The sequence below is a fragment of the Zonotrichia leucophrys genome, chromosome 2 (assembly GCF_028769735.1).
Source record: "Zonotrichia leucophrys gambelii isolate GWCS_2022_RI chromosome 2, RI_Zleu_2.0, whole genome shotgun sequence".
Taxonomy (NCBI): Eukaryota; Metazoa; Chordata; class Aves; order Passeriformes; family Passerellidae; genus Zonotrichia; species Zonotrichia leucophrys.
The window spans coordinates 51120664-51141732 of NC_088171.1; the positions used below are offsets into that span (position 1 = coordinate 51120664).

General features: G+C 35.9%; 1 protein-coding gene across 1 annotated transcript in view; it reads right to left on the minus strand.

The window, feature by feature from the left end:
• CNTNAP2 (contactin associated protein 2) overlaps positions 1-21069 on the minus strand; it is a 1031263-nt gene that overhangs the window by 401598 nt on the left and 608596 nt on the right. Inside the window, exon 10 of the mRNA XM_064704986.1 lies at positions 9339-9510. Coding sequence (XP_064561056.1) covers positions 9339-9510 — 172 coding nt within the window. The remainder of the gene's footprint in view (positions 1-9338; positions 9511-21069) is intronic.

The following is a 21069-nucleotide window of genomic DNA, read 5'->3' on the forward strand; positions in this document are numbered from 1 at the left end:
TTATTACTATTACTAATGATTTCCAATGATGGCATAGTAATCGCTTGTTTTTCATGTTTTAAAGAGCAACCTGTAACTACTGCAAGACCACTTCTAATCTATTAGGCTTATAACTATTTTTTACTATAACTCTCACCAGTGTGAATATTCTGCATGAGTTCAATATGCTAATTTTAAAATTATAATGATTGCTGAAAAAAAAAAGGAAGAATGTAAATCCAGAAAGAACTATACAGCAAAGGAATTTCTGCTAAAAGTCAAGCTGCATCAGAAAGAGATATACTTATTTGTAGCAGTGTTTTATGCAAGATAAACTACTTATTTTTGAGACTTTATTGCTTGCCTGCATGAACAAGAGATGGACCCAACATTTCAGTAAGACAGGCATTTGTTCAAAATTATTACTACTGAAAGATATTGCCTGATTATGAAATGGTTATTCTATGGTTTAAATTCTTCATAACATATCCAGTAAAAATTCTAGTAATCCAACAGGACTGGCTGTCCTCCAGATGGACATACTTCTAATGAATGGGTTAAGTTTACTCATAGCTTGATACCTGATGACAAATTCAGTGCTACAGTCATAAAACTGGTTATAATTGTAATTGTACTGTACAGAAAGAAAATGCCTACAAGAATTTGTTTCTAGTGTCAGGAAAATATTTAGAGCATATGGCATTATTAATTATTACAACATTATGTCATACATATCAAATATTAGCATGCCTACTAATTATAGAATATAATCAAATCTATTACAGTCAGTAGTAGACAGAAATCCTACTTGTTTGGATAATGATTATCCACTTTCTTTTAATGGGAAAAAATAGTGGAAATACTGATATTCATATCTGAGAGATTAAATAGTTAACAAATGCAAATGAGAGGATGATACAATTTTAGTCTTATTTAAAGACTAGTAGGAATACAGACAGTTCCTGAAACTGCTTTGCATTGGTTAAATGTTTTTTAAACTTTAAAATTGATACAACAACCTGGCTTCCTTTATTTTGGAGAATGAATGTGTAGAGACAGATTTATTAAGAACAGCAACACTGTTCATCCAGGAGAAGATATCTTAATCACAAAAAAAAAGCAATCTGCATAAAATATTAACTTTTTCAGTTATGAACTGATGTGCAATAAGTGATGAATAACTTGACACAGTCATCAAAGCAGTTTGACTTCAGAACTCAGTTGAGTAACCAGGGAGCTAGTTTCAACAGTTTTATTATAGGATCAGGTAAATATTTAGCATCTAATCGTGGGAGAGTATAAATTTCATGTCCAAGAGAGAGCTTTCTAGACGTTTGCTCACTTCTCTCATCTTCCCCACAGGAGAATGAGAATAAAATAATAATTATGTATGAATGTAATACAAGCTGCACATTCAATCAAGTCCCTTGAGCAAACTAATGCATGTAAGAAAAAACAAGAAATTCATTTCCACACAAAGATTTTGCTCACGACTTTTATAAATTATAGATTACTTCACTTGATTAAGCTGTTCCCATATTAGTCATGTTGTAGCAGACAGCAAAAAAAAAGCAAAGGTTTTGCCAAAACAATCTGCAACATTATTTAAATAATATTTTAAAAGTTTGCCACTATTATTAACTTTTCTTCAAATCCTTTCCCAGCTAGTCTTACCAGATTAGTAAACATTAGCAGCTGTGTGCCTTCGTGGCAGGAACCCCTGTAACTGTGGCCTCATCTTTTAAAAAAACCATGCTAAATTGCATGAATGCATCCCTAGAAGGACATCAAAGATGGTGAAGGGACTGGAATACAGCCAGAAAGATGCAGGGCATGAGTGGTGCCTTGGAGGTGCAATGCACTAGGCAGGAACAGAGCCCCAAGGGACGCTGAGGAGCCCTGACAAGGGGTGTGCTCAATGTCACCAAGGACAAGAAGCAACCCCTGGGAGCCATCCCTGGGCCTACCCTGGAAGTTTGGAAAGCTTCCTCCCACCGGATGGGAGGCACAAGGGCAGCAGGCAGCAGGTCAAAATGGCCCAAAAGAGGCCAAGGACTGTGCTCAGTGCTGCAGAGGAAGGCAAAAGGTGCTGCAGGAGACAAGAGGCTGCCCATCCTCATTGGTCATGAGCAGTAGGCAGCAACCTGGCCAAGAGTGCCTAGAGGAAACCTTAACAGCACGTGCTTGATGCTTCAGAGGAAGGTAAAACCTGCCAAGGGCCAGAGTCAGTCTTCCCCAGTGGAAAATTCCTTCCTGACCCCAAAGGTGGTAATCAGCTATTCCCTGAACTATACAAGACCTGCCTCCTCACCCCACACAGTAGGCATACCTCCCAGGAGAAGCCTGACTTCTATTCTGCTCCACCTGAGTCCATGGCAGGGTCTTCCAAGAATGAGAAACTGCCCTTGGCCTGATCCACCTTGGGAGCAAGAATCCTTCCTGCACCTGGCAGGGCTCCAGTGTTGCTCCAAGCACTGGGATCCCATGCAACTCCTTTGCTGTCACAGGCATGTTTTATGAAAAATCCTTTCCTTAGGATTTTTTCTCCTTAGAAGCTAAGACTAAGAGGCCTCAGGAACAGAATGTAAACAATAATTATCTGATGCTGCAGAATACAACAGGTGGATCTGTGATTGGTCTCATGTGGTTGTTTCTAATTAATGGCCAATCAAAGTCCAGCTTTCGGACTGTCTCGGTCAGTCACAAGCTTTTGTTATCATTCCTTTTCTATTCTTAGCTAGCCTTCTGATGAAATACTTTCTTCTATTTTTTTAGTATAGTTTTAATATAATATATATATAAAATAATAAATCTGCCTTCTGAAACATGGACTCAACATTGCTGTCTCTTCCCCCATCCTAGGACCCCTGCAAACACTATCACACTCTGCATCTCTTTTCTTATGACTTCTGCCCCTGACTCCACATGGAGTGTGAGGACAGAGAGTTCTGGAGTACTCCTTAAGTACACTCCCTTTGCTTTGCCATGGCTATCCACTAAAAAGATTTCAATCCCTCAGATGAACTTTGAAGGGATCCTGCTAGGAACTGGTTTTGTGGTGGAGCACCTCCAGAAGAGCTGTCCTGCTTCCACTTCCCCTCCCTCAGCTTCAAGGGATTCCAGCAGCTCCTCAATGACTTCTCTCTGATGTATTCCAGCTGATTTAAGGCCACCTGCAGAAGTGGGAGATGGCAGGGTGCTCCCATTTATCCTGTTCCAGGGCACTGTGACTGTGGTGCTGCAGAATGGTGGCACTGTGCCACGAGGGTGATAGTGTGCTCCATTCCCAATTCCACTTGCAACAGCCTCATCCTCCTCCCAGCATCTTCACAGGAGAACCTATGGGATGCTGGCCCCAAGGCAGTCCCTGTGCCAGGGGGCCCAGCATGCTGTCCCTGCCCTTGGTGAAAGTTTGACACTAATACCAACTTTTCAAATCCTTAAGCACTTGGCACAGCTGCTGGATGACAATGATGCGTTCTCTGCCACTTTGCTCCCAAGAACAAACCCCGTGCTGTTACCTTTCTGTCAGACCATGGAGAAAAACAATCCTACAGCTCAGAGGCTACCTCTGTTATCTGTCAAGTTATGCAGAGCTGAGCATTACATACTCCTCCTCCTCTGAAGTATACCTAAATGTTTACTGACTTAGCTCTTGCTGTAGCACGAACCAGTGTTTTTCATGAACAAATAATCCACTTTCTCATGAAAATTATTTCAGTAGCCTACATTTTTAAATAACAATAACAAACAAAGAGTATTCCGTAGAGTTAAAATGAAAGATTATTTTTTTCCTCTCTGTGCTGAGCTTATATAGGACTAAATACAGGACAAAGAGCTACTGAGGATTTTCTGAGATTTCAAAATGTTCAGGCATCCAGCTACAGGATTATGTTCAACCTACACAGTTACTTGAAAGAGTCTTGTAAGATGTTATTGACTATTGTAGCCTCTGTAATATAGGATAAAATAAAATTTAAAAAATCCAAGGCAAAGGCAATAAAATAGCATTCATATAATCTGCATCTCAAACCATTCCAACCTGTTTAAAGACTTACTGATTACTCTACTGCAGTATTTAAAAGTCCTTTTTTCTTTTTTTTTGACACTTCCATGATCTAATAATCATCTTATTCAGTCTTTCTGTTGTTGTCTTGGTAAGTCCCATTCTAACTAATGACAGCTGGAAGATCCAGCCAAGTACTGCACAGACTCATCTAAATTTTGCAAGTTATTAAAATATTTCCAGCTGTGTGCAAGGGACAAGTTTTGTTAAAACACAGAAAAGCCCAGTTTATTCAATTTTAAATATTTCTCATTTGTTTTTCCTGATTTTCACAATATTCCCCCCCCATCCCCTTTTTTTAAGAATGGAAAGTTTTTCATAGCAAAAAATATTGCAAAAAACTAAGTTATACTTCAAAAAGAAAGGTAATTCAACTATTCGTATTTTGTGGTTAGTTCTGTAGAATTTGTAACCTCCTAGCCATTTAGTGATCTGTGTTAACATAGCAGTTGTCACTGCGTATTCTAGTACATAATGAACACAATGGACATAATACAGAGCATTAAAAGCTTTGTCATCTGAGGTAAAACATCTGCCTACAAAGTCACCTTTCTGGACTGAGATAGGTTATTATGTAAATGCACATGAATCTCTCTCATTGAAAGGCATTTTTCACCTCCATTTCCACTTAAAAATTTTGTATGGTTACAAAGAGATGTGGGGAGAAGAGGAGAAGGAGAAGGCACATGTGGGGAAAGATCGGCAAGGAAGGGCAGGATCCTAAGCCTGTGTATAGATCCAGAAATTAAGAACTTTAATACTATTTGGCATGACGATTTTTAACTCCAAAGAAACTTTGTCTTGCTGCCAGTTACATTGTGGCCATATTTATGTACCAATATTCTTGCTGTGCTCTGTTATTTGGATGAATTATTTCAAACTTTGATTAGCAATCAAAAAATCAGTTGACAGAATGTGGCTGTATGGGATTAAAGCTGTCATACAGAGTGTATCCCCACAGCAGGTGAGTGATAATCACCCAGAAATGTTCTGCTGCACGTATCTGATTACTTAAATTAATCTTTAATGTGAAATTATTCTCAAAAACTGGTATCTAATTCATCTCATTGTGTTACAGAGAGAATCACACTGTTTACTCATTCATAAAACACCAGAAACAGCCACATGAAAAGTTTTAATTTTCCCCTCCATTTTTTCACATGTAACACAGAAATTTTCATCAAAATTGGCTTACATGCAGCATAATTTCCAATGGCAGATTTGACACTGTATTTTGAAATCACTTTAGTATTCCATCATTGTGATTTTGTGATTAAAATCCATTATTCTAGCTATAATAAAGACAGCAAAGCTTTGGAATTCTTCAAGACTGCTGTGATAAATTATTCTTGTGCAGTGTCCTGTGCTTAAATCTGAAAGTACAACAGTACCACCTGGACTGTAACACGATAGGTTGTTAATGTTAAGTAAAGGAAGTGAAAAGGGACCTGTGCTGTCACAAGCAACGAAACATGTGGATCACTGTGACAACAATGCAACTTCCATTGCTAATGTAATTACAGGCAATTAAGAGTCAGAAATAGGGATGATTATTTTTTTTCCTCAGTAGCATTTTAACTGCTTATAATTATACATACCTGCATGAAATTATATGCATTTACACTATTTAACTACTGGTAAAAAGAGAATGTTCCTTAGCTTTGGTATTCCCCTGTAATTAGATCTCAGCTTGCAATCTGTGCAATAAAAAATGCTCATGTGAGGAGAGGAAGACAAAATAAAAAGACACTGGTTCAACACTTGTATTTCCCAAGTACAAGTGGAATGCTCTAACATCACTATTCATCTCACATTTTTCAAAACTGCTGGAAATAAAATGCAGAAACCTTTTCCATACCAGGCCATAGTTTAGCTCAGCAGAACCTGGGACTTTGGAAGCAGTTACCCTCAGGTAGGTGCAGCCTAAAACTCAACAAACCCTCAGTAACTTTTGTTATTTTCTTACTGAGAAAACTCTCCCCTCCTTACTAACCACTCTGGCTAATGATGAAAAATGCCATCATTTCCAGCTTCACCTTTTGTCCCCTGAACCAAATGGCAGAAGCCTGCAGGAAGAATAATTCAATGTGATAGCTTATCTTTTCCCCCAGTGGGGGTCTTTACTGAAGTGTGGCTATGAAAGCCATTTCCATGTTGGTGATGATGATGGCTGAAGCCTTTATGATTCACATCCAAACTAGTTTAAAAAAACAGGAGGGTCCCACTATGACAAGCCACTTTCAAAGGAAGAGAAATTGAGTTGATATACAGCACACATGGTACTGGCATTCCTTAAAAGAAAGCTGCATAAAAATGTTATATATAATGTCATATTGTAGAAGTGCTTGTAAAGTCTTATCTGCAGATGTTCATAAGACAGCCATGAAAATCCAGTCAGATCTAAAGCTTGGCATTGTTACTTCTCAGCCAAAGGATTTGTTCTAAAGTGCAAACTAATGAGAAATAAAATATAAGGGGAAAACAACAAACTTGATTACATCTCAATCATTGAAAAAATCAAAGCCAACCCTAAGAAACTTCTTTGGATATTATTCTAATTTCTTGGGACTATAGAACTGCTACTCTGCTTGCAACACAATCTTCCTGTGCTTAAAAAGCATAAATGTAAGTCATAGAGTTTCAGCTTTTATGAGCATGATATCAGCCCCCAAGGTGGTAGAAGAGAGAAGCAGACTGAGAATATATTCTCTTATATAAAGAAAATATAAATACATATATACATAAGCATAGATAAAACACTGCTATTTATGCCAAACTCCATTATGAGTACAGGTGTTTATATATATGTAATAAACTAAATATATAATACACAAAAATATAGAAAACATAATAATATTTTCAAATCATAAAACACCACTATACATGACTTTCATGTGGCACATGGCATTATTTGAAATATTTGGATGTATATTTTGTGTAATACAAAGAAATAGCTTCTAAATAGTAACTTCTGCAAAAACTCAACTTCCAAATTAGCTGCTCAACATAAAGGAAGCCTTAAGTCTTGTATTTCATAAATGTATCATAAAGCTTTGATACTAATTAACTTACACTGTAAGTTACTTGTAATTATGTTATAATATATTTCAAATCCCTAATTCTTGTTAACTTTGCTCTAATAATGGATTTTTTTTTTCTAATAGAAACTGGCATAAATGGGTTCAATCATTGAGATCAATACAAATTGTTGCATAAGCTTAAATTTATGCACTGGAGGAAAAGTAGAGATTTAATTAGCTGTATCTTCACGTCCTTTCTTTCAAGTCAGTTTGCATTTCCAAAACTAAATATTAAAAATAAAACCAAGTCAAACTGACAAGTACTGACCACCGAAATTCTTTTTAATTTCAGATATGTGTGAGTAGACGGAACAAACTTCACCTCTACAACACCAGCTTGTCATATGCTCTTTTCATTATGACTTCAACCTTCAACAGGTCCATAGGAGAATCAACATAAAGTGGCCTGACATGCCAGAGCAACTCTCTGGTACTGCCCAAAGCATGTCCTGTAACCCTGAGATTACTGCAGGGGTACACTGGGTCTGGCTGAGATGGAGTCGCTAAATTAACCTTTTCCCAGCAGTCCATGGGTGTTGTGTTCCCCAGCTGTAGCTAAAACCATAAAAAAATAAAACCAAAGCCGGTACCAGATCACTCTTCTGGCTTCTGGCTGCTGGACAGCTTCTCTGCACACCCTTCCCCTTAAAGGCCAGGAGGAGAGGGTGGATAAGAGGCTGGCCAAAGACAGCTGGGGTAGCTGAGCCAAACAGAGCTTCTGGAAGCAGGGGCTTTGGAAGCAGTTTCCCATGGGAAATTCAATACTGCACAACAGCATGCCCAGCAATAAAACCTCAGGGAATGGAAGAGAGAAGGAGTGTGTTTAGTGTTATGGAGTTTCTCTTCCACCACAACCACTACATGTGCTGTGGTGAGGCTCTGATTTCCAGGGAGCAGCTGGACATTTGCTTGCCAATGCAAAGCAGTGAACAAATTTATCTTTTTTCTTTGTTTGCATGTGAAGCTTTTTTTTTTCTTATTAAATTGTTTTCTTAATACACAAGTATTTTTGCCTTCCATGTGTTTTTCTCCCCATCTCTCAGGACAAGGGAGAGAGTTAAAGGTAGGGGCAGTGTTTGGCTGCTGGCCATGGTCAACCTACCACAACTCATTTAGTGCAAATGGATGTCTACATTTCAGGAAGAGAAGGCATTTTGCAAGACCAAAGCAGTATGCTATATTTTGTTTTTTCCACAGTAGCATCTATGTCTGAGAGGCTCTCAAAATAAAGTAGGAAATTAAAAGAATGCATTTCTTTACCACAACTATGCATATATTTGTTGATGATATCCAAAATCATTGAGCCAGTCGAATATCTATCCTTGGAGACATAGAAAGCTCAACTGGTCCTGAGTTACCTGATGTAGCTTTGAAGTTGGCCCTGCTTTTAGAGGGTGTCATGAGCATCAGTAGTTGGTTATTATCTGAATTATTCCAGGGTTCTCTGATCTAGTACTCCTTGCTTCTTTCAGAGCACTATTTGAAAATGCCATTTTCGGCCTTTCAGCAGGCTTGCAATGGCTTTAATGTAAGGTAATTTTAATGATAAGCCAAGCTGCCTCCATTCAGGAGTCGGGCTACTTGTTCTTTCTGTCTTTCCGGGTATTTTCTTTTTTTCACCAACAAAGAAACACTCAGAAGCAACAAAAATGAATACAGTTCAGTGGTTGAAAAGGTGGTGCCAAAGCTGCATTCTTCTCAGACTGGAAAAAACCAAACCCAGTAAGCATTACTTTAATTAAGTTCAAGCATTTATTACATTCATTGATGTGCAAGCATGCAGACCTGCTTTACTTCTCTGAAAACACAGAGAAGCCAGAAGGGGCTGAAGCCAGGAGCCACAACTTCTAGTTGCAAAAAAGGTCTCCTCACAATCATCTAAGAAACAGACAAAATGTGTAAGGAGTTTTCTCTATTCAAGGCAGCCACATTATTGACATATAGCCTGAGCCTGACTTAGAGGAACTTTTCACTTCCTTCTCTGCTGGTGGGTGGAGAGATTTGAGAGTTGCTTTCTACTGCACCCTACACAGTCTACAATTTAAAGGCATCATCTCCATCTACCCACCTAAGCACAGGTTCCCACTGATAAAAAGTAGCCTTGACATGCTCACTGGCAGTGTCAGAACCACCTCTTTTGGATCACTGTATATTTTCAGAACGTGAAGAACATGTTAGTGTATCAGAGTATGGGTGATCTCTCCACAACTTACCTGTCAATAATGGCACACATGTCAATGGTGACATTGGCAAAGCTTCCCAGCTCTCCTTGCTCCACTGCATGCAAATCCACCAGCTGATCATCCACATGAATGCTCTGCATGCACCCTTGGAAAGAATGCTCAAATAGGGAGTGATCTGAGTCATTCATCTGTACAGGAAACCCTGCAGAGAAGCAAAATAGAGACCATTATTAACCTCATCTACTATGACTTCAGCCAGGATATTTTCAAATGAAAAGAAACACAGGTTTTCCTAGATGAGGGTAGAACAAAGGCAATGTAGTAAGGAAATATTATAAAGTTATTAATTTACATTGCAATGTTATTGATTTAAGTAATTGTCAACTACCTGAAATAATTTATACAGTACAACTGATGATTTTTGTCTAAAGGATGGAAGTTTTCTGCTACCTTTTCCTCCAGTATTCTCTGCTGCTGATTCTCATTCCTTCTTTCTCATACAAATATTCTTGGAATAGGAGGAAAAGGATTTATCTCTTTGCTATATTTTAGAACTCCCATTCTAATTTCTCTGATTTCTCTGACTACAAATGCAGCCATGAAGTGAATTTCCAGTTCTGCCTTCTCTACAGCTAGGTTTCCAGTCTTTGTCACTTTGTCTTTTTGTTCATGGACAAAGAATACTTCAAAGATTCCAGCAAGACTTGTGCTGGAATCTTTATGCAAACTTGAAAATAGTCCCAAAATCTAACACCCTTGATCACTTCTGAGGAATCCGAGGACATTCTGTAGAATTTTCATTTTTGCTCTGAATACATTCATTTTCTTGTGTTTGAAGGTGGTTTACAAAAGATGAGAATGACTTAGTGTCTTGCTCAGGCTAAAAGACAGGGAGACAGAGCATGTTTGTATGCCATTGTTTGATTGAATGCCCTTCAAAAGTGAACACGTCAATTTACTTGAGAAAAACGTCCTTGATAAGACAGTGGATGGAGAGACTAATTCACTACTTATAAACCTTCAACAATTAAAGGTTTGTAAGAAAAAGAGAATTCATTTAAGATGGGAGCAGGAAGGAAGGGGAAGGAGAGTTTACTGAAAAGAAAAAGGAAAAGAAGGCAAAGAAGGTAAAAATCCTCAAAAATTCATAAAGTTGTTGAAGATTTCAGCTAGGTAGATGGCCAGCCATGCAGTACTTTTCTGACAAGGGTAAAATGGCATACACGTTTGCTGTGGTGGCTAAGACAGATTTTACAGCTCCCATTCCTTCTCCCACTTTTCTATCCACTTTGCCAATCTCCAATGCCTTATGGCCTCTTCAATAGCATTTTTGGAGACAGGAGAATAAAAGTTTATCAAACTGACATTATTCAAAATGTGACAGAAAAAAGTGATGAACTTCATATTAAATTTTGTTCCTGGATACAGTTTTTCATATGCCACATAAATAGTTAAATTGTCTGAAAAAGAGGGCCACAAGTAGAAAAACAAGCAACCGGTGCTTGAGGTCAGATGATGCCTAATACAGCAACTATAATAAAAAAACCTCACACCTAGTTACACATAAATCTTGCCAAAATCTAATTAAGATACATTTTACCTAAAAGGCTTTGCCAGAGAGTTCATATCATCATGAATACTTTTAAAAATTTTCTAAAGTGATCCCGCCCATCAGCTAAATTTGCTTTTGGTAGCTTCTAAATTTCCCTGACTCACTCTAGTAAGCATTCACTTCAGAGTTCACTGGTGGTGACGCAGAATTAATCAGAAATGCTATAGTAATTAAGCTGGGACAATGCTAAAAGTAAATTCTGACAGATATCTCAAGAAGCTGTGCTTGCCTTGAGGTTGTATCAGTTCTGGACTAGAATTATGATGCTAGTACAGGAAGCCACAAACTGCTATGAGACACACGTCACACTAACACACATTTGATGGAAAAGAAGAAGCTCCTTGGGAATGCCCCAAATCCTAACTAGTGCATAATACTCTCATCAGATCAAATGCCACCCCCCCAAACAAAACCTCAACCAACCAACCAACAACAGAAAAAGTGCTAATCATGGACTGTAGGAATTGTTATTTTGGACAGGCAGAAAAATCAAGCTGTAGGGCCATGATCTATATTGTCTTTCGGCAGGGCATTGGCTAGTGACTTATCTGATGAAACGAGGACAGGGCTTTCAGAAACCTTCCTCCTACTTTCTTTAAGTTGTTCTTTCTAGAGACTGATTAAAGGGATTTATGTGAGGCTTTACAGACAACAGAAGAGAGAGACAAAAGTGCAGGCTGGTTCTGTATTGTTTGGTGGATGTAAACACAAGATTTGCATGTTCCTACCAGGCTCTTTCCACAGTTATATTTTAACAGCTTACTCTTTCAGTATAATTATACGTTTTTGAACTGTCACTGAACCCTAGAACCCCTCCCAGGCAAGAATCCCCAAAATAACATAAAGCATATTTTCATTTAGATCTTTAGTGCAGTACCAGAGCAAGGCTGGAAACCTGCATATCACCTTTGGGTTCAGAGTACCTCCACCATTCCTTTGGTTTAAATATTAAATTCAAGGTTATCAGCACTGGAGTAAACATTAATATTTGAGTAAACCCTTCAAAGCCAAGGAAATTATACAGATATGTCTTAATATAATGAAAAGTTATCCACCATTCAACAAACACTAACTGAAAAATAAGATAAAAAATGAGAGCCACAATTCACATCAAAAAGAATATGAACCAAATATCTAAGTGAAAAATGTATTATTAGATTCAACAATTTGAGAACATTCCAGAACTAACCACAGAGGTATTTCAATACAAGATTCTCTGCTTCATTGCATCTGAAGTATGCACTGTACTAGTGCACAGCTATTACTGCTCTCTGACACATTCTGCAGTTTGCTACTGGTTGAACCTGTGTACAGAACAGGGGCAGCTGGGTCCCTCAGCCTCGGTGGAATCCCCATGTCCTTGGGTTTACTGGCTGGAGCAGGAGGGAGTTGTGGGATGGAGTGGCTGGAAGCGGCAGCTGCTCCTAACCTAACTACATAAATCAAGATTCTCTCTATTATCCAAGAGTGTGGTGTACCCTGAGTGTTAATCAGCTTAGGATTCTGAATTTTTCTGTATCTATCAATAGATGAAGACTATAATTTTCCCATGTAAATGTCTTTCTTTGCCTGTCTTGCTGCTACTCCCTTTGCTGTTTCTAGTCATGTAAGAAACTGGAGGAGGCAGGAGTTTTATGCACTAGTACACCATATTTCATTATAAGTCTGTGGGGCTGACTGGGTGTCAAAGCATTTCAGTAATGCTTTGCTCTAACAGGTAGTTATGCTAAGAGATAATTTAAGAAAATAATTCCCATTCCACAGGGATGGGAAGAATGTGTTTTTTTCAACCATATGCTTCCCATAAAACAAAAAAAATCTACTAGATAAGCCTTACTCACGTTGTTTTCTAACTACCAGGTATACAGGTCCATTAATTTTGGTGAGACCTGGATATTTAAGATTATTCTGGTCAGAATTATTTGGGGCAAAGCTTCTACCTTAAATGCAAACCTCAAAATGACCTAGTACCTTGTGGTTTTAACTCAATACACAAGAAAATGCCTTCCCCTTCCAGATTCCCATTATTGAGACATGATTCACTTCCTCATCCTTCCCACAGTGAATGAAATTTTAAATAAATGAAGTTCTCTAACTAAATCTGACAGTAATGCTGACACTAGGAGGGCTAAGTAATGGATGAACAATTTGGACAGCGCTTCATTGATCTTCTTGTTGACAAGAAACTATGTACATTTTAAAAATGCACATAAAATTCAGTTTGCATAGTCCAAAACAATTTTCATGCTTATGCTTACAAACACAAGTCTAAGTCAGGTAGACTCCATTATCTTGTAATTTCTGGTGTAAAGAATCTCTCAATTTCCATTTTATTTTTCATATTTAAAGACCACAAAGGGAGGAATTACACAGCAAAGGTCAGACATGGATTATATCTGAATTTTCCAGTGTTCAAGAAAAATTGTTTCCAGAACTTCATTCTGATGTACTAAACACAGAACAGCCAAATTCTAGATATAGCTCCAGATTTTAGTTCAAACTTTCAAGAAAAACAGAAAAGGTAGAATTTATTGCTATTTCTTTTGTTAAGTCACTTAAATATAATTAAATAAACAGATTAAATGAACTATAACAAATGCAATAAAACACCTATAGTGTTAAAAAACATATTCCTTTTCCAGTGTCAAGATCTATTATGTATTTTTTTGAAACAGCTGAGCAAGGTTCTACCAAAGGCATTCCAAAACAGGAAGTTGAAGGAAAAATACATTCATGTTTATGTTATAATAACAGAGGAATGTATATATAGTCATAATACCTGATGCAATACTTGTTTCTGAGATTTCATCTAAGAATGAAATGTCATACTAGATTCTGGATGTAAAATCAGAGATTATTTTGAACCCCTGTATTAAGCACTCAGATTTTCTTTGAAATGTAATGCAAGTTCTATTGTAACAAGAAGGCAGTTTTTCTTTATGGTATATGATAGGTTTTTTTCCCTTTTATATTATTTGTAAGTTAATGATGGGCCAATGACTATATACAGATGGTACTTGATATTTTACTTCTTTTATACAATAAATACACTTAATTTAAAAAATAGCAACTAGTATCTTTGATATCTAACCTGTAATCCATATTATCTTCAACTAGTTGCATGGGTAGCTGGAGGATAATCAATAAAAATTGACTGATTTCAAGTCTGACAGTGATTTTTATTGGTAGGGTTTTCAAGTACATGCCCAGGACTCCTGCTATGTAGAATGAGAGATAGGAAACAAAGCTCTTTATCTGTCAGGATAAATAGCAGCACAGTCTTATTGAAGGGTCAAGTAATCAAATTTTCTATATAAATCAAACAGAGTTAAAAGATGTTATTCTGATCCACAGAACAACCCCCAAACTCAGTGCCTAACAATGTACTTACATTGAAGATACAGCTGATGTTTCACATGTTAACAAAGAGGAGAAGACACCGAAAGAAAAGCTTGATCCACCTACCAATCCAGATTCACTCTGTGTTATCCTTGTTTCAGACAGATCAGAATGGAGCTTTAAGTGTCATGTGTAATACAGGCAGTAACTCTGGAAAACTAGAAGAGTCCTACTCCAAGAGCAGGAAATAAACCACACACATTGCAGACAGGATGAACAGCATGAATTAAAATAGAACATTTTTTTCCAATTTCTAGAAATTTTTTTTTAAACTGCAGTTGTCTTTCTGTATTAGGGACTATAAGGACTAAGGATGGAGTTTGCAATGACATTTGGATCCCACATTTAGCAACTGTAAGAACTGTTGTTATAATCATAGAATCATATAATCATGAAAATAAAGATGAAAAAAAAATTACTTAAGCATCTTTCAGCTTGGTGGAGTGTAGGAAGACAAATGAGAACAGGAACTACAATTTGTCTCTCTGTGTTAGAAAGTCACCAACTTCTTGAATAAGTCATTTTCTAATAAATTAATCTTTACTTTTCCCTCATTGTTTTGTGTATGGAAATACAGAGGTTGCAATAAGGCAATGCAATAACCCAAAATAATCTAAACTACTAACCTAAGAAACCCAAATATGACTATACAGAGAGAAAAACAGAGTTTACTAAAGCTACAGTTTAGAACAAGAAGATGATGTGCTTCTAGCACTCCTGGGGCACACACGAGCCCCTTGGTAAAAACAAGCTAGCATTAATGAAGTCTCTGGTGGACTTCCCAGAATCTTCTCTGTACATGTCATTTGTAGTATGATGAAAAATTTAACTTGATCTCACAAGAATTGGCAGCATTTTCTACCACTGGTGTGATTCCTGATTTTTTTGTCTCCCTTGGAAACCTGCTCTTCAGCCATACCTCCTTCTCTAAGAATATTTTATCATCAGTTTTATGCTTATTAATTGGAGCCAGTTCTGGAGAAGTACTGACATTTTTCATTCCTTAAATCCCAGCTGTATTTCCTTGCAAGTTCTCGATACAGATTTTTTAAAAAGAAGCTTCTAATACCTCTCTACTTGAGGTATGAAGAATACCAATACAGCACTACAGACTTCCTTTATTTGTGTGCCAGAGAAATTCTAGGGTTATGTGATCAAGCTGTGTATATAGGTCATGCAGAGCAATAAGAGGTTATCTGAACATGTAATTATACTGGTATTGTTTATAAACAGTCATTGAAGAAAGAAACAGAAAGATAAGAAAAAGTCTATAAGATACTCAGATGATAACAGCTGAGCAACCAGCTGTGAACAGACTATCTTCAAGCCACAACACAACTTGCAGAAATACTATTTTACAAGATATTAAATGCCTAGAATGACAGCCCAGAAAAAAATAGAGGAATAGAATTTTGAAAGCACTGACAAAAGCATAAACAAAAGCCAGGCATACTGTCTTTGGTAGCAAACAGGAAAATTGCTGACAGTAACAATGAAGGGTAAGAATACATTATAACTGTCTCTTTTACCAGCTTTGTTGAGCCTGTGCTTCTTTCAGATTGCTGTGGACCTTAGCGTGAACAGCAGTGGACTTCTCAAGAAAAACTGTTTTGAGACAATTTTCCAAATGGTTCGCTACAGAATTCATATTCAGATATGTTTGGGACTTCCAAATACTGTTGGAAAATAGCAAGCTTGTAACCCAGGTTGCATGGTAATGGCACCACTTCAGTTGAAAATAAACTGCAGTGGGGACTGAAGCATGTCTCACCTTTAAGTTTGATATCTCTTTCCTTTTCATTTATTTTTCTGTGCCAAAGAAATTCTTTCATTATTAACCTTAGGTAACTACAAATATAATGGCTCTCCTATTTTCAAAGCTGTTTCCTGCAAAATGTGTAAATCATGTAATTTCTAAATAAAGAGATTGTCTGGAAGATTGTACCCAAGCATAGGTCTGTTCCAAGATCACATGGAAACTGGACTACATGTTAAAAACATCCATGCACTTTATTGTTACTGGGAGAAAATTTAAATAATTTAGCAGAACACAGGCATGATTTTTATTCATGAGAAATAATTTCAGTCTTAATAAATACCCCAAGACATCTTAAATTGCTGTTTGTTTAAGTAGGAAAACTTTATATGCTAGTTCAAATAACTCTGACATGGAAAAGAAATATTTTCTGATAATCCAGAATACTTCTAGATTCATAAAAGAAACTACCCATTAGTGTTCTTACATAAAAATATTTAATGGAAAAAGACCTGCAAACCAGGTATGCAAACCAGGTATGATTACAGTCTATTTGAAAATTGCTGCTGTGCACTTTTCTTCTCTCAGAGCCATAGACCTTATAAACACAAGCATATACCAACATTCACCAAAATACAAGATGATCCACCACTCAGTGGTGGATGAGAAAAAATACAGTCTTTTATTGCATGAGACTAATTTTAATGATTTTAGAAATGGATAAGATGAACCTATCTCTCCCAGCTCCATGACCGTGAGAAATTTTATGACTTCTCCCTCTTGATTATTGTTTCTGAAATTTTTCTGGTTTTCTGTAGGTTGGATGAAAGCTACACTTTTGCCCAGATATTTAAGAGTTAAAACAAAACATTCTTGTCTACTGAGAAAAAAAATAAATTACTATCACGTTATGGTAGCATCTAAAAATGGAGAGCATAAAGGTAAAGAATTAGGTAAAATAGAATGAATAATACACATAGGTGTTAAAATCGATACTTGTTCAAATCACAACAGAAATAAATCAGATATTATCTATTCAATGCACAGATAATTTTCCAGCTTTTTTTTTTTACTTGCTGTTCTACTTCCCTTGCATTAGGTTTTTTCCCTATTCTCCAGAAATAACTCTAATTCCTGCCTACTTCAATGGAGTTTGAAAATAGTCAGCTGCTAAAGACATAAATAAAGAGTTTTCAGGAAAAATAAAATAAAAAGACAAACAACTAAGTTAAAAGAGAAAATCTGACATATATTTAATCCTTTACTTGGAAAATGGCAGTGAAAATAATAAATGAGGACACTGAGATAGTAATAAAGTTAATATAAATAACACCATTAAATGGAAGACAAATGGAAAACAGCCCATATTGTTTGAAATAGTTCACTTAGTATGAGGCATTAAAGCACAGCTTTATGCTCTTAGTACAAAGCCAGCTCTGTTTCTTTAGAAACATTTAATGTTTCTAAGGAAGCAGAGTAACATTTAAATAAATTAATAAAGGTTTTTTATATGATCTGAAAAATTAAAAACAATAAAACCGTATTCTGTTGTTTTAAGATAAAGGTTTTATTATCTTTATAAGCCAGTGTCCATTAATAAAAATATGCATGCATTGCTGAAAACTTAAAACATGATAGCAGCAAGAGGTCTGTTTTGGACTAAACTCAGAAGATATTCCTGATATTCCTTTTTAGATAATTCTTCAAATAACTTGCAAATAAGAGTAATGGCAAGTTTCAATTATCTCTTACTGACTTGCAGAGAAGAAGTAAGAATGATCACTATTACCAGTCTTGGCTAATTTAAGTCAATCTAACACTTTATGTGCAATTTCTGTATCATTTTATAGGATATGATATGGTAGAAAATACAGAAAGCCACATAATGGTTAAATTGAAGAAAGTTTGTACATTACGTATATAATAGATCTATCATAGGCTTTATATTGTATAATAAAGAAAGTAAATGTACACTATATTTTCAAAGTTACTGTTACTTCACTTATGCCAAAAATATGCAATGAGGAAAAAAAAATCTAGGTATTGCCAGAGATAATTACAGTCAGGGACATAGAAGCAGCACAAAATACTCTATCCCTATTTAGTGCCTTTAATAGCTGAAGAGTGTGAGTATTGCACAGCTGGAATTAATTGTGCAATCTTATTTGCTGCTGCTACAAGAATTTATTTGGTTTTTTTACGTACTGCAAAGTAGTAGCTACAATATCACTAACATGAATTTACTTCAAATGAAAGTAGTGCTATAGAAGGCATCGAAGCAATTCAGCTAACCGATTAACATGATTTACTTCCACCTAAGAGATTTATATTTTAATTAACAATTATTATTTCAGTACAGTTAGCAAAGGTGTCAAAATAAAAGCAGTTAGTGGTAAGTAGCTAACCACCCAAGACAAATCCTTTGAGCTACAGTTTGCATGACCACAGTATGTCATTTTGAGGTGAACTGCACCAGTTTAGAATTGAGATTTGGTTTAGGTACCTTAGCCACCATTTCTAGTTTCAGGCCATCCACTGAACATTCTCCAGTATTCCCAGTTTTCTCACTGAGCTCCTATTATCCTGTGCCAGCCATAACTACAGACAGTACCAACCTCTCCAGAGATTTACCAAGAGAATAGAATTATCTTTTGACTCCAAAGAATTGCTTGGAGCTTGGTTGTTAATAAATTCTGATCACTGGAAAAGTGATCAGATTTGAAGTGAATTCTGATATTCAGTGCCTCTTAAATGTCTGCTCTGACACTTCTGCTAACAGTATCTTACAGCATTTTAATTTACAGACTTAAATTTAATTTATCAGACTCCCAAAACTACATTAAGAATATCAATCAATTTATACTTTATTTATGTACTTTCATATTCATCTCCTAGGTATATCACCCCATAGATGGTCTCTATAAGTCAAAACTAAGGATGTCCATTAAATATACCAAGTGATACTGAAGAACAACATTGTTGATTTTTAAGAGGAAAACCAAAAAAGTTTTTAAAAAAGGGAATATTTTAAGTCATCCTGATAGTTTCCACTTTTTTGGGCTAAGCTTAGATTTTCCTTGATTAATCATATTTTTTTACACATATTCACATAAAATTATATAATTTGAGCAATTAAGTACATTAAGTTACATGGTGCTTAATGAAACTTCTATAAAATGTCACCAAATTAAATGTAAAGGCTGTCCTTATGCTTATTAGAATCTTGTACAATAGATATAGCAATTAAATTTAAAATCTTAGCATTACAAACTATAGAACTGATTAACAAGTTTTTGCTCTTCTACATTTTCAGCTAATAATAGCTTTAAAGACTTAGAATAACTGTAAAGACATGAATCAAAAGTGTGAAAATGTTTTTTTTTCTTATCAGTTGCATTTTTTATATGTATTAGATGAAGACAAGAGCAAAGAAAGGCAAAGAGAGAAAATTGCATGATAATTTTGACACTTAAAATGTAAACACAGCAATTAGTAGTCATTGTTAGTCACTGCTCTTTTTAATAGACTAGCTATGTCATTTGCTTGTATTATGAGTTACTTATAAACTGTTTAAATTATAGACACATTTAGGCAGACTGATTGGTTTAACTTAATACAGTGTTAATTCAATGGTAGAAGAGAACTTTATATCTGGGTATTTTGTTGTGGGGTATTTTTGGGGGGAGAGGTCATGTCTTTTTTTGCGTTGGTGTTTTGTGTATTTTTTTTAAATTTTGGTTTTTGGCTTTTCTTGTTTGTTTCCTTTTCAGGTGTTCATTATTAGCTAAAAATATTTAGCTTTCTTATTCCTATTTAGAAATGCATATATAGAATTAGATTGCAGTCAACTGTCTTTCCAAATGTAAAGAAAAATATCAGAGAAACCCTACAATGAAAACACACACATTGTTTCCTTTCTGAATTGGAACTGATTTATCTGTAGCACATAATTTGTTACTATTTCAAGTGAAAAGTTATCAACTCGTACATGTATTGTAGATGGAAACCACTCACATAGCAGTGCATTTTCAACTTAATATTTGGAAGAAATCCATAAAATTAATCAGAATGAACTCTGGGAAAAATAATAACAATAAAATTCATTTTCTGTTATCTCCATAATTCTTTAAAGCTCATAGGAGTGGGAACATTTCACTAAGCAGAAAGAAACAAGAGTGTATTTCTTTCTTACCCCTAGGACTTGAATGTTGGAAAGGACTAACATTGTCACATTTTCTTTAACTATTTTTTCCTAAATTGCTATTTCTGTCTCTCTCAAGAAAAAAAGAAAGAAAAAAGGAAAAATTAGAAACTGATCTTTAATCTTGTACAGTTAGGAAATTAATGAAAAGTTTCCAGCTGTTGAGTTATGGTGCATTTCTTCTTTTTCAGCTCATCCAACCTCTACTTTATTACAAGTCTGCTCACTCAAAACAAGGAATGTATACAGTACACATTAGATTGTACAATACAAAAATTAATTTAACTTCAATCTCTTGTCTTTTTTAATAATGATGAAAAAACCATCAGGCAATTTGTTTTCAAAGAAATTGAATGAAACGTCAAGATTAAACCACAAAATAATCCTTCTTTTTTCTTCCCAGGAGAAATATCAAGCCCAATGACACAAAGGAGATTTCTTAAACACCATGGATGACTGTTCAAAAGCACAGCAGGCATAGCAGCAAAGCCTCATAGAGTAGTGACTCAACATAAAGTCAATGAGAGTTTTTTTGAATAGCAAGTTACAGGACTTAACTGTGATAAATTGCCCTAGCCTTATTAAATCTTCTCTTGAAAGTGCTTCAGGATGCATGATATTGATTGACTGACATGCAAAGGAATTATGTTATTTTCTTGAAAGAAAGATTTTTCTTTTCTTTTCTTGGAAATATACACTATAAAGTACTCAGGGAAAAGAGTGTTATTGATATACTGCCTCCACGATGGATTTCCTCCTACGGTAATGCTGAATGACTCCTACCAAAATGACT